Raw genomic sequence first — 13,983 nt, 5'->3', positions numbered from 1 at the left:
CAGAAAAATGTTCTTTTTGGCTCATTCAAATCCTAGCCGTCGGCCCCTTGTCTGCTTCCACTTTGGAGAGGAGCATCAATAGGAGAATATCAATACTTGATAGTTTCTAACACAAGGTTTTGAAGTGGCCTATTCATCTTGTGGTATGACCCTTTTCCAGCATAAGTATATATGTGACTTATTGGATGAAACATGGTATATCCAATGCCTCCCTTTTGCAACTCTCATGGAATTGATTTATACATAAATCTGATGATAGCAAACTTGATACAGATCACCTGACCTATCAGGACCTTGTTGGTAAATTTATTTATCTAGCCTATACAAGACATGACATCTCTTATGTTAATGTTCTTATTCAGTTGATGCATCACCCTAAAGTATCTCATTTGCAGGCTCCCTATAGAGTACTGCAATGCTTGAAAGGGATTATATGTACTAGTATCACATTCTCTCAAATGTAAGTCATTGTCCCTTGAAATGGACACTGATTCTGACAATGCTGGTTCTCAGGTAGAAAAAAATCTACCACCAGAAACTGTTCATTTCTGGGCGGGAAATTATTTACTTGGCGTTGTAAGAAGCAAGCTGTTGTATCAGTATCCAGCACTGAAATAGAGTATCACACTCTAGCAAAAAGGATATGTGAAGCATTGTGGATTAGGGTAATTCTCAGTGAGTTAGGATTCCATCACGAGTCACTGACTACGCTCCTATGTGACAACAAGTCTGTCATTAATTTGGCCCATGACCTAGTGCAGCATAATCAGACCAAGCATATGGAGATCAATTTTCACTTCATTACATACAAATTGGATTCCAATCTCATTATGATTCAATATGCACCTACTCGCCAGCAACATGAGTTTCTCGTCTCCAAGCTGGGAATGCAAGACATTCAATCCTCAGCTAGAGCGCAGGTATTAAATGGGCTCATGTCAATGGGCTTGGCCCATTGGCACACAGTTTTATGCACTAGCTGTTAGACTAACAATTAGATTAACCGTTTTATGCACTAGCTGTTAGACTAACTGTTAGTCTAATATTTGGCTCTTAGTTCTCATTTGGCCCAATAGCCTCTTGTATATATTATTGAACCGAAATGTGATATGTAAGCATTTATTGAGCTCTTCCTTTCACATATTCTTCTCCACTCTTCTTCCATTCTCTCTGGAGAGTCCTTCCTCATGACACTAGTTAATTAAATGATTGGTTTTGGAAGCTTATTAGGTTTAATTTGAAAATTTTGCCAGAAGCAGGTCTGCTCTTATTAACAAGTTGCCAGATGTGACATTTACTGTGTTGTCATCGCATTTTCCAATTATTTGTGTTTTGGTTATTGAAGCTCAATAAGCTCATCTTATTTACCAGAAAATCAATCACAGCTCAATAGTTATGCAACAGTGCGTAATTAGTTGTTGGCTGCAGTCTGTTGTTAATCAGTCTCATCTAAGTAACTAGAAGTTAATTTTAAAAAAGCTGACTAATTAATCAAGACCACTACCTCCGAAAACTAAGCTACAAAACAAGACCCAGAAAGGAGAAGAGCTCCTGGAAGTCTGCTCACAAACTCATGCCTAAAGTTGCTCCTTGAGAACCTTTCTTAATGATCAAAGTGTTTTACCAGGACTGAAGCTCATAGGGATTGCTCGCCTGTGTTATGAATTAGAAAAAATCAGCCAGACCCAGAAATCTGAGTAATTAATTACACAACAGATTTCTCACAAACCGGGCATTTCCTACTCACTGGAAAACCATCAGACCTGCAAATCTCACCAGAAATCTCCACAAGAACAGGAGCCATCCTTGAACAAATGAAACCGAGCCGCATCTCTCACCAAAATCTCCCTCCCCGTGATCTTGGATATGAGCTTGGTGGCCACATGGCAGTCAATACAGACGCGTAGATTCTTCACCACTCTAATAAGAGAACCCTCCGGCAAGAACAATAACCCAAACGCAATAGCAAGCTTCTCACTGTGCAAGCTCAGCATCTCCACCTTCTCAGACTCTTCCAAATCGTGAAGAACAGAGCTGGTATCAGGCTTATACCCCTCTTCCTCCATCCTCCGGTTCAGCCAATCAAGCTTGGCGTAGATATGATCAGAGAAGGGACTTGATCGATCATCAGCAGAGAATAGATAACACTTGTTCTTGTACTTGATCCAGCTACAGCCCGGCTCCTTCTTCACGCCTCTGGCCCTCATCTTCTTCCTCAGCTCTGCCACTTCTCCCCACTCTCCTCTCCCAGCGTGCATGTTAACCATTAAAACGTACCCCGCAGGATTCCCAGGATCCAATCTCATCAGAGAGTCCGCTGCCCACCGCCCGATCTCCATCTCGCGGCGGATTCTGCAGGAGCTGAGCAGAGTCGCCCATCCGATCACGTCCGGGGGAATCGGCATCTGATTGATGAACTTCTCCGCTTCCTTCAATCTCCCCGCTCGGCTGTAAAGATCGATCATGCAAGTGAAATGATCGGAAATTGGGGAGATTCCGAAGCCGGGCATGGAATTGAAGAGCTGCTCCCCCTTCTCCACCAGCCCGGCTCTGCTGCAAGCGGATAGAACTCCGATGAAGGTGACGGCGTCGGGCTTCGATCCTTCCTCGATCATCCTCTCGAACAGTTCGATCGTCTCCTTCGCCAAGCCGAACTGCGCGTACCCAGAAACGAGCGCGGTCCAGGAGACTTGATCTCTGTCGCGCATTTCGTCGAACATCTTCTGGGCTTCGCCGAGGCTTCCGCACTTGCCGTAGAGAGTGACGATCGCGTTGGAGACTGTGGTGAAGTGGGTTTGGCCGGAGATGAAGGCCAGGCTATGGAGTTGAGCTCCTTCTTCCAAGCTCGAGAGATTGCCGCAGGAGCTTATAACGCTGCCGAGGGAGAAATCGTCGGCTTTCAGGCCTTGTCTGAGTAGCTCGCGGAAGAAGAGGACGGCTTCTTCGCTGCGGCCGTTCTGGCCATAGCCCACCAGCATAGCCGTCCAGGAGACGATGTTCTTGCGGGGCATTCGCCGGAAGACGGACGCGGCGTCGTCGACGCGCTCGCACTTGGCGTACATGTCCACCAGAGCGCTGCCCACGAAGAGATGACCTTCGAAGAGTGCTCTGACGACGCGGGCGTGGATCATCTTCCCTTGATCGACGGCCGAGATGGTCCCGCAGGCCGAGAGAATTCCTCCGTAGGTGTACTGATCCATCGCTACCCCCGTCAAGCTCATCTCCCGGAAGAAATCCAGAGCTTCTCGTTCGAGCCCGTTCTGGGCTAATCCCGTGATCAGAGTCGTCCACGAGATGGAATCTCTGACGGGCATCTCGGAAAACAAGGTCTTGGCTTCTTCCACCATGGCTTGGCGGAGAAGCCCGGTAATCAAGGTGTTGTGCATGATGACTGTCTTCTCCGGCATTTCGTCGAACACCTTCTTTGCGTCTTGGGCGAGCCCCAATTTCGCGTACATGTCCACCAGCGGGCTGCCCACAAAAGGGTAGCCTGCGAAGCCGCTTCTGAAGACTTGCGCGTGGAATTGGCGGCCCAAGGAAGGGGATGAGCTAGCCGAGGACAAACCCAGAAGAGTAGAGAAGGTAATTCGATTGGGTTGAGTCGCTTCTCGCCGCATTCGCATGTAAGCTTCGATTGCGAGGTGGGTCGAGCGGGAATTCGCGTACCCGGCGATGAGGGCGTTCCAGGAGACTTCGTCGCGGCGAGGCATGGATCGGAAGATCGATTCCATGTCGGTCAGGGCAGCTGATTTGGAGTAGGCGGAGAGAATGGCGTTCCATGAGAAGAGGTTTCTGTGGGGGATTTGATCGAACACTTGGCGGGCGTGTGTTGAATTGCCGCATTTGGAGTAGAGGGTGAGGAGAGTGTTGAAGAGAAAAGGGTCTGAGGTTGGAGGAGAGGTCTTGAGGACGACTGCGTGGAGCTTCTTGATTAGGGTTTGTGATGAGGAGGAAGGTTGCGAAGCGAGTTTTCGGAGGAAGGATGAGCATTCGCTGGACATGGACAGAATCACACTTTTCTTCTTCCCCGATTAATCCATCTTTTTATAGAGGAATTGTATTTAACCTCGGTTACGTTTTTATGGTCTTGAGATAATATTAGAAGGTATGGAACGGCACGTCCAGGACGTGACACTCCCGACGTGACTGGACTGATGACGATCTGTGACCGACGGTGACATTACGGAAGTTCCATTTAGTCACCGTCCTGTCACACATCCACGGATTTTGGAAAAATCCATCACAACAGCATCACGTGTCACTCGTTGAGGTGTCCCGTTACGTTCCCGTCACCAGACGTCGTCACCGTCACATGTGACAGGAAGAACAACCCTTGTGGAGGAGAGAGAATCAGAGGGGCATATCTTCAATTATTTTTAAGCGGCGTCCTTTTGCGCATGCAAATTAATGCAGGAACTTTTCTGCAAAATGCCAAGAAATCGATTAAGTAGGGAATGGCACGTCTGGGACGTGACACCCCGGACATGACGGGACGGATGATGATGCATGGTGAATAGTGATGTGACGAAATATTCGTCACGTCACCGTCTTGTCACGCGTCCAAGGATTCTGAAAAATTCCGTCACGTACCCGTCATGCGTCCCTTGTTCCTCGTTCCGTCACGCCACCGTCACCGTGACGCCGTCACCGGTGACGGAAATAATGGTATTTATTTTACTATGTTAAGAAACATAGTAATCTAACTTTTACTTCTCTGCGTCAAAGTCCCCATAGGTCGAACTTCGACCGTCAAAGTTGGAAGTAGAAGTCGGAACTCGAAGTCGCAAGCCTGTCGAAGTAGAACTCGAAGCCAGAACTTCGACCGTCGAACTTTTCCTTTCACGTGGATCTTCTTCTTCGCTCTCTCGCAGTGAGTTGTACAATTTTTTTTGTTTTTCCATGCTATATCCGATCTTCTTCCTTCACTTTGATCTTAACCCATGCCACCTCCTCCCCCCCCCCCCCTGTCGCGAACCATCGCCGGATTCGCGCTTCCCCCGCCGCCCAATCAATGGTGCCGCCGCCATCCCACCGGCCTTAAAACCAGAACACAACCCATCATCTCTCTTCCATGACTCCATCATCTAGAGAGAGAGATAGATAGAACAAGGTAGATAGAGAGAGAACCGGGAGACGTGTTGTGCCCGGATACGCTCTGCTCTTCCTTGTCCACCAGTGATTGCCAAGGAAAGTGGGATTCCTGCATCGTTTCGCGTGGTTCACCTTCCATGGCGTAGATCGAAGACATGGGTTTTTCTTTCGATTCGGAGAATGGGGGGGCTTTGGGGGAAGATGATAGGCCTTTGGGAGCTTCTTCTTAGCACAGTTGTTCGTCTGGCTTTCGGTCTTTACATGTTCAGCGCCGGCGTCTCCGCTGATCTCTCCGAAGCTCTCTCGGGCGGCTCCCCCCCCATTGCTGACGCCGACCGCGACTTGAGCTCCCATGGCTGGTCCGTCCCCCCCATCATCCTCGTCCATGGGATCTTCGGATTCGGCAAAGGGGTATCTATCAATATATTAATTTATTATATTATTATATGCATACTTTTCATTATTAAAATGTAATTATGAATTATTTATCCGTAAACTAATTATTCAATTGTATTTAAAAATGCGTCATTAAATCCTTACTTTCTCCAGCAAGAAATTAATTACTAAATTAATTTATTACATTTCCGGGCAACAAATTAATTACTGAAATGTATTTAAGAAAAAAATTCTTACCTTTTCTGTCAACAAATCAATTATTACATTCATAATTTCACATTCATAAAAATAATTATTAAATTGTTTTCAAGAAAAACCTCACTAAATATTTAATTTTTCAATCAAGAACTTAATTATTAAATTATTTATATTCCTAATTTTACGTCAATAATTTGATTATCAGAACATATTAAACCATAAGTCACTAAATCCTTCATTTTCCCATCAATATATTAATTTATTAAATTAATATATTCATAATTTTCATTATTAAAATGTAATTATGAATTTTTAATCCGTAATCAAATTATTCAATTCTATTAAAGAATGCGTCATTAAATCCTTAATTTTCTGGTCAAGAAATTAATTAATAAATTTTTTATACACATTTCCCGGAAACAAATTAATTATTGAAATGTATTTAATAAAAACAATAAAGTTCTTACCTTTTCTGTCAATAAATTCATTATTAAAATACATTAAAAATCCGTCACGACCGTCATCCATGACGGACAGTTCGTCACGTCACGCGTCTAGGGTATCCCATCACCATCACGTACATCCCGTCACGCGTCACCGTCACCGTCACGACCCCTCCATTCCGTCACCGTCACCGTTACATCATCCGTTATGTTTCCGTCACGGTCAAGTGTGATGTGATGGATGACGTTTGCCGTTCCCTACGATTCAGTTACGCCACATGGCGAAATCTCAACCGTCAGAAAGTTTAAATCTAACAGTTTTAAGCCTTTTTGGTGATTTTTAAATACTCTTAAAAATCCGTCACGGTCGTCGTCCGTGACGGCCGTCCAGTCACATCCCCCGTCCAATGCCCCCTGTCAGCATCACGACCAGGTCGTCATCTGTCACGATGCTGTCACCATGACGTGTGACGTGACGGATGACGGCTGCCGAACCCTGTTAGAAGGAAGCACTTTCCCCAACCAAAAACCCAAATATTTCATACCCAAATATCATATGTTTACAAGCAAACACTATCTCCTGTAAAAAGCCAGCTGAACTTAATTGGCTTAGTTTTATTTTGGACAAATGCTAATAAATTTGTTTTGATACTATACAAGAGGCAAATACAATGCTAATAAGACTTCTATCCACTCCCTAAAACGTGTAGCAATAGATCTATTTTCCTCTCAATCTAGTCTCACTAAAAGCAGCACTAAGTAAGAGCAAGATGAAAAAGGGGGAACTCAAGAAGATATCATAGATATTTATACTATATAATGAAATTTCATTAAAGTCCCAGAGAAAGTTCTAGTTTAGCAGGGAAATTTAATAAAGATTCCCAATAAGTATATCCAACGTAGTCTAATAATCTTATGGATGGGGGTCCAATAACCTTTATTGTTCAAACTTATTAGTTAACTATATCACCATATTGATTACTTAATCAATGATCAATTTATCTCAACTGATAGGATTTAAATTATAAGCATCACATATTCATATTATGAATATATTGTGTAAATGAATATGGAATGAGATGTATATATTTGACTGCGGCATGTATTGTGTATCGAGACACGTGTCCCTATACCTCTCAACATAATAGCATTGTTGAACGCAAACATTATCATTAACTTGACATCACTCTCAACCTTTTCATCAAATAAATGTTCCTCATTACATGCATCCAGATGCTGACAAGCTAATCACGCATAACATATCTCATACGAGTTCAAAAATACACTATATTCATTATAGTGCACTTATGATGGTAATGATTAAGCCCATCAATACATGATCAGACTTAGTAAATTATGATGAGATCGTAATATGGATATCACTAGTATCTAAGCATGTGTTCTATATATTCGTATTCGAAGGATACTAGAGAAGGACATCGAGGTATCCATATAGAATAACACTATCTAGCCTCACTCATATGATGAGTATGGCTATTCCCTTAGCCATTAGTGTGGAGATACTAATTTAATCTGTATATACCGATGAATGGTATTATACCAAACTATCAATTAGGTTGATTATTGTCACCGTTGTGTGAGTAGTCCTTAGACCTGAGACACCAAAGACGTCTTATGGATGGATCGTTGTACTTTGACTATGACCTGTGAATTCCTAATCGTGGAATTCTGAACAATCTCAGTTCAGGTGCATCAAGAAGTTAACGAAGACGATTGAGAGGTTCAGATGTGATCATTTGCCCTCGGTATAAGAGGAGACAACTGAAGGAAGATGATGTGATGAAGTCCTTGGCCAAGGTATAGAAATATCAGAGAACTGTTCTTAGACGATTTCAAAATGTATCAGTACTCTCTCATATGATTGATCAGGTTTTGAAAGTCGACTATAACCTAAATCATCATAGGAGCGTCAAGAAGATGGTGAACTATATGTAAATGATAACCCATGATGAAAAAGGTTCCATGAGTGAGTCCATAAACACTCCTTTGTATCTTCTAGAGCACGAGGTGTATCTTGGCACATAAACTAGAAACTTGACCTATCGATTTGGTTAAATCGATCCTACATTAATTAATATATATGAAGACATAATTATTTACTTTGTAAGGCCAATAAAGTTTATTGGATTTTGGACTCATTAAGTTGACTAATACATTGACGTTGAGGGTCACACGCAAATGGTCTTTTGGACGTCAAAAGATATAGTTAAAGTTTGTGAGTTTTAAGAAAAATACACACTTAGAATAAATAGGGAAAGTCCCTGAACGAAATTCACCCTATCCAGAATGGTTCAAGGTTCTTCCCGATGTGATTGAGATGGCGTAATGACAATGATGGAGGGTGAACGTAGCTTATCAAGGTTAAGGAGGAGTTTAAATATACTTAGGATCACAAGGATACTTTTAGAAGCTGCACACATGAGCAGCTCCACATGAATCATTCAACGATCAAAGCAATCATGTATGCATATCCGTGCCAAGATGATTCGTTTCATATTTTGTTGATGTCGTCACAATTCACTTTAAGGCTTCCTTTGAGAATCGTTCTTGTTTTCATCCAGATTGAGGCCCAAGGTCCCAACAAATTAAGAACTAGTTAGTGTAATTAAATTAGGGATATTCTCATTATTTGGCAATCTCAAAAGTATAAGATAGTCACCAATTATAGTGATGAAGTCAAACATTGTGCTATGGCTTAGACAGTTCACAAGATGGTATGGCTGCACTCTCACGAGAAATTTGGGTATCGCTAATCTGACATATATTCCTATGCACTGTGATAATCAAGCGTCCATATTCATCTAGAGAAATCATACATTTCATGAGTGGACCAAAAACATTGAGATTTATTGTCGTTTCATGCGGGACAAAGTTCTTCATTCCACATCACATGTAGTCTCATTGAGCCAACTTGTAGACGTCCTCACCAAGAGCCTTCTTGGGGTTTCTTATGATGTTCTATGCATCAATTTGGACATGTTCAATATTTATGCTCCCGCTTGAAGGGGCATGTTCGACCGTCATTTTCACACACACGCTCTTCCTCTATCTATATATTTACTCTTCACATATGTACTCTTCATATATGTGATACATTTTTTAAGGTTTATTTTCTTCATGTGGGTCAATGGTCAACATGGGGGAAATCCTATCATACTTCTTTTTCATCATCCACATTATCACTTTAATTTCCTTCATATAATTGTTACTTTTCACTATTTTATCCTTCTCTTCTTAGTGTTTTTATACATTTGTGATTGATATCATTCGTCAAGTTGTGGTTTACATTTTACTTTTACCAGTCAAATCATAGTTAACATCCATATTTATTTTTATCCATGATCATCGTTCCTATCTTCAAGCACTTTTGATTCTAATAAGTAGTGCTATTAAAACATTTCATACCTGATACTCTTTCCTTATTTTGTGTAATACAATTTTAATATAATTAACAGAGTAATATAATTTTGTTTGTTATGTCCCTGCCCTTCAACATACCATTATTAAAATAGTAATTTTCTTCCTTTTAATAGTTACCATTTTAATTTTAAAATTATAACATTTGTGTTCCACATTTTTCTAACCTCCTGTCATTTGCCCTAGGTGCCCATATTTTCCCTTCTTATCTGGCATTCAAATTCAGATATTACTCTTCTTTGTTAGTATCACTATTAATATTGTTACACGTGCTCTACTTTTCTCATCCGTAAAATAGTCTGCAATTCGGCTACCCATAGCCTTGCTCTTTATTTTTTCCCTCATTCATCATCTCCGGGTCATTTTTATGTTTTTATTTCTACGTCTCCCCCTGAACGCTCATTGTCACAACAGGAGATGAGTTGGTAAAGCCTAAATAATATAAAAATCTAGAAATTTGAATAATTGAATGACGATTAAGATATTTCAACGAATGATTTTTCATCCGTCGTGCCTGTGTTCGTACAACAACTGCGAGCTTGAGTAGAAAGCATAATCACAGTTTCTTATTTGTTCCACCTCTTTCATAGTTATTACTGTCGCTACTCTTGTCCTCCACTATTGTAGTAACTATGAGGTATATTATTATTCTTAATTTTCTTCGTAAGAACTCGAAAATTAAAGCATAAACGGAGGAGATCATGCGACCTTCAAGAGGACAAAATAATATCTGCATCAACAATAATGTTGATATAACTGTTAGAATTGATTTAAATATAAACATCAGCGCGCATGCGGTCTATGGATGCTCTATATGGAATTATGGAATTTCTCTCTTGAAAATTCTACGGTCAGCGTCGGCACCGGAAAGCGATGTACGTTCTTCCTGTGCATGAACCGATTATCGTTTGCGTGAATAGGAGAACACATACAGACGAACACGTTTCCCTTTTCATCGCTATTCTATCATAGCGTGAACCAATTAGGGTTTGCATGAAGAACAGTAGAGCATGAACAGAGGAAAACGATGTCTTACAACAGTTCTTCTCCTGTAGCCACGGATGTACTCCTCTTATCTGACAGAAACGCTGTTCTCTCTGATAAGGACGAAATCTTAAATATGATGATGATGATGATGATGATGATGACGATAAACCCTAAACCCAGAAAGCATTGATAAACCCTGATGCTTGGATTTCGAAGAGTGAGAGACAGAGAGAGAGAAAAGACTAGCAGAGCCTTTCCATGGGTGAAGACGCCAATAGCATGGGGAAAAGGGTAGAGAGAGGGAGAGAGAAGAATAGTAGAGCTCATTTCCATGGGTGAACTCCAATAGCATGGGAATAGAGTAGAGAGAGAGAAAGACAGATGAGGAGGAGGAGGAAGAAGAAGAAGAATATCAGAGCATTTCCATGGGTGAAGACTCCAATAGTATTGTAATAGAGTAAGAGAGAAAGAAGCATAGTAGAGCCCCTTTCCATGGGTGAACTCCAATAGCATGGAAATAGAGTAAGAGAGAGAGAAGCATAGTAGAGCCCATTTCCATGGGTGAACTCCAATAGAATGGGAATAGAAGAGAGAGAGAGAGAGAGAGAGAGAGAGAGAGAGAGAGAGAGAGAGATGAGGAGGAAGAAGAAGAAGAAGAATAGCAGAGCGTTTCCATGGGTGAAGACTCCGATAGCATTGAAATAGAGTGAGAGAGGGAGAGAGAGAGAGAGATATGAGGAGGAAGAAGAAGAAGAATAGCAGAGCGTTTCCATGGGTGAAGACTCCGATAGCATTGAAATAGAGTGAGAGAGAGAGAGAGATATGAGGAGGAAGAAGAAGAAGAATAGCAGAGCGTTTCCATGGGTGAAGACTCCGATAGCATTGAAATAGAGTGAGAGAGAGAGAGAGAGAGAGAGAGAGAGAGAGAGAGAGATATGAGGAGGAAGAAGAAGAAGAATAGCAGAGCGTTTCCATGGGTGAAGACTCCGATAGCATTGAAATAGAGTGAGAGAGAGAGAGAGAGAGAGAGAGAGAGAGAGAGAGAGAGAGAGAGAGAGAGAGAGAGAAGCATAGTAGAGCCCTTTTCATGGGTGAAGACTCCAATGGCATGGAAATAGAGTAAGAGGGAGGGAGAAGAATAGTAAGCCCCTTTCCAATAGTATGGGAATAGAGTGGAGAGAGAAGAGGAAGAAGAATAGCAGAGCCCCTTTCCATGGCTGAAGCTTCCCAATAGCATGGGAAAAGAGTAAGGAGAGAGAAGAAGAATAGCACAGCCATTCGATGGGTGAAGACTCTAATAGCATGGGAATAGAGTAGAGAGAGATAGAGACATAATTCTCTCTCTCTCTCTCTAGCTGGTTCAGCAATTTTTTTCTGCAGTTTGCCAAAATGAGACCCAACCCAACTAATCCCATGCTCACTGGTGGGAGTGTGTGTAATGCTTAAAACATCAATTTCAATAACTCTCCACCTTCGGATACATTTTATGAATAATTGAGCTAAACGCATGACAGAATCAAACAAAGAAAGTGTTTGCCAGGATCCAATGGTTTGTTTTGATTAGGGTTTTGGTAACGAGATTAGGATTAAATATTAAGCATTAAAATGATTAGTAAAAGGGTCCACCGGATCAACGCTTCCGATTCGATATCGCAAGTTGAACCGGTACAGCTAAGTTAAGGCCAGCCGTTATGATTTAGACATCTGCCTAACCGGCCGGTTCAGGATTAGACCGGCCGGTTCGCCTCGGGATGTACGCCACGTAATTGTCCACGTCATCCGACGGCGTTGACCGCCGATCTTTTTGAGGAAAGATCGGACGGTCTAGAAGGGCGGACTTACGCGCCGCCGGGCGTCGAGGAATCTTGGCCGTCCGATGGAATTGTCGCGATCGCCGAATCTTTCGGAGAGTTCGTATAAAAATTAAATAGTTCGCACGTCAGCAACAGTCGTACAGAAGTTCGCTCCTAAGCTGCGCCGCGAGACAGGGGACCGGTGGTGAACTTAGATGCTGCCTTGAGGAGAGATGATGGTAAACAGCTGGACGAACAGTTAGTGTGTGGGGCAGAGTAAAATGCCCATTGTCTAGAGAGAGAAAATTTTGAGAAACTAGCTGGAGAGGACTCCGGGATTACATCCACCCAATATTGCCTTTTAGAGTCTCTCTCTCTCCATCTGTCTGTCTCTCCTCTCTCTCTCTCTCTCCATCTCTGTCTCTCTCTCTCTCTCTCTCCATCTCTCTGTGTGTGTGTCTCTCTCTCCATCTCTCTCTGTCTCTCTCTCCATCTCTCTCTCTGTGCCTCTCTCTCTCTCCATCTCTCTCTCTCTCCCTCTCTCTCCGACTCTCTCTGTCTCTGTCTCTCTCTCTCTCCTTCTCTCTCTGTATCTGTCTCTCTCTCTCTCTGTCTCTCTCTCCATCTCTCTCTCTTTGTCTCTCTATTTCTCCACCTCTCTCTCTTTGTCTCTCTATTTCTCCATCTCTCTCTGCCTCTCTATCTCTCCATGTCTCACTGTCTCTCTATCTCTCCATGTCTCTCTGTCTCTCTATCTCTCCATGTCTCTCTGTCTCTCCATCTCTCTCTCTGTCTCTCTATCTCTCCATCTCACTGTCTCTCTGTCTCTCAATATCACTTTCTCTCTGTCTCCCTCTCTCTCCTCATTGTCTCTCTATCTCTCCATCTCACTGTCTCTCTGTCTCTCAATATCACTTTCTCTCTGTCTCCCTCTCTCTCCTCATTGTCTCTCTGACTCTCTCTCTCTCCATCTAACTGTCTCTCTCTTTCTCTATCTTGCTGTCTCTCTCTCCATCTAACTGTCTCTCTTTTTCTCTATCTTGCTGTTTCTCTCTCTCCATCTAACTGTCTCTCTCTTCCTCTATCTTGCTGTCTCTCTCTCTCCATCTAACTGTCTCTCTCTTCCTCTATCTTGCTGTCTCTCTCTCTCTCTCCCCATCTAACTGTCTCTCTCTCCTCTCTTTGTGTGTCTCTCTTTCTCTCTCTCCATCTCTATCTATCTTTCTATCTATCTGTCTATATATCTACCTATCTATCTATCTGTCTATATATCTATCTATCTATCTATCTATCAGTTTATATATCTATTTGTCTATATATCTTTCTATCTTTCTATCTTTCTATCTTTCTATCAATCTATCAATCTATCAATCTATCTATCTATCTGTCGATCTATCTATCTGTATATCTATTTTCCCCTTCGGCTCTCCATAAAATTCTGAGGAATGGGTTTACGTGAGAGATAGGCTTCACTGTCACTCCATCTCTTTCAAGAGTACAGTGGCTGTTCCCCTGAGGTTGGAGTCAGTCTCTATCTATCTCTATCTCTCTCTACTTCCAACAGTTGGCCACGACCCAAAGTTGAGAAACCTCTCAAAACCTATCTCCTAGCTTCTGTCTACATTACTTTTCTTCTC

General features: G+C 42.3%; 1 protein-coding gene across 1 annotated transcript; it reads right to left on the bottom strand.

Moving 5' to 3' along the window:
* Positions 1-1,630: 1,630 nt before the first annotated feature.
* Positions 1,631-4,047, bottom strand: LOC144712844 (pentatricopeptide (PPR) repeat-containing protein). Its single transcript, XM_078587192.1, has one exon. It carries the CDS (start codon positions 3,999-4,001, stop codon positions 1,773-1,775), a length of 2,229 nt encoding a protein of 742 aa, XP_078443318.1. The 5' UTR covers positions 4,002-4,047; the 3' UTR covers positions 1,631-1,772.
* Between the last annotated feature and the right edge of the window lie 9,936 nt (positions 4,048-13,983).

The sequence above is a fragment of the Wolffia australiana genome, chromosome 15 (genome assembly GCF_029677425.1).
Source record: "Wolffia australiana isolate 7733 chromosome 15, ASM2967742v1".
Lineage (NCBI taxonomy): Eukaryota > Viridiplantae > Streptophyta > Magnoliopsida > Alismatales > Araceae > Wolffia > Wolffia australiana.
This window is presented reverse-complemented; position numbering and strand designations above follow the sequence as displayed.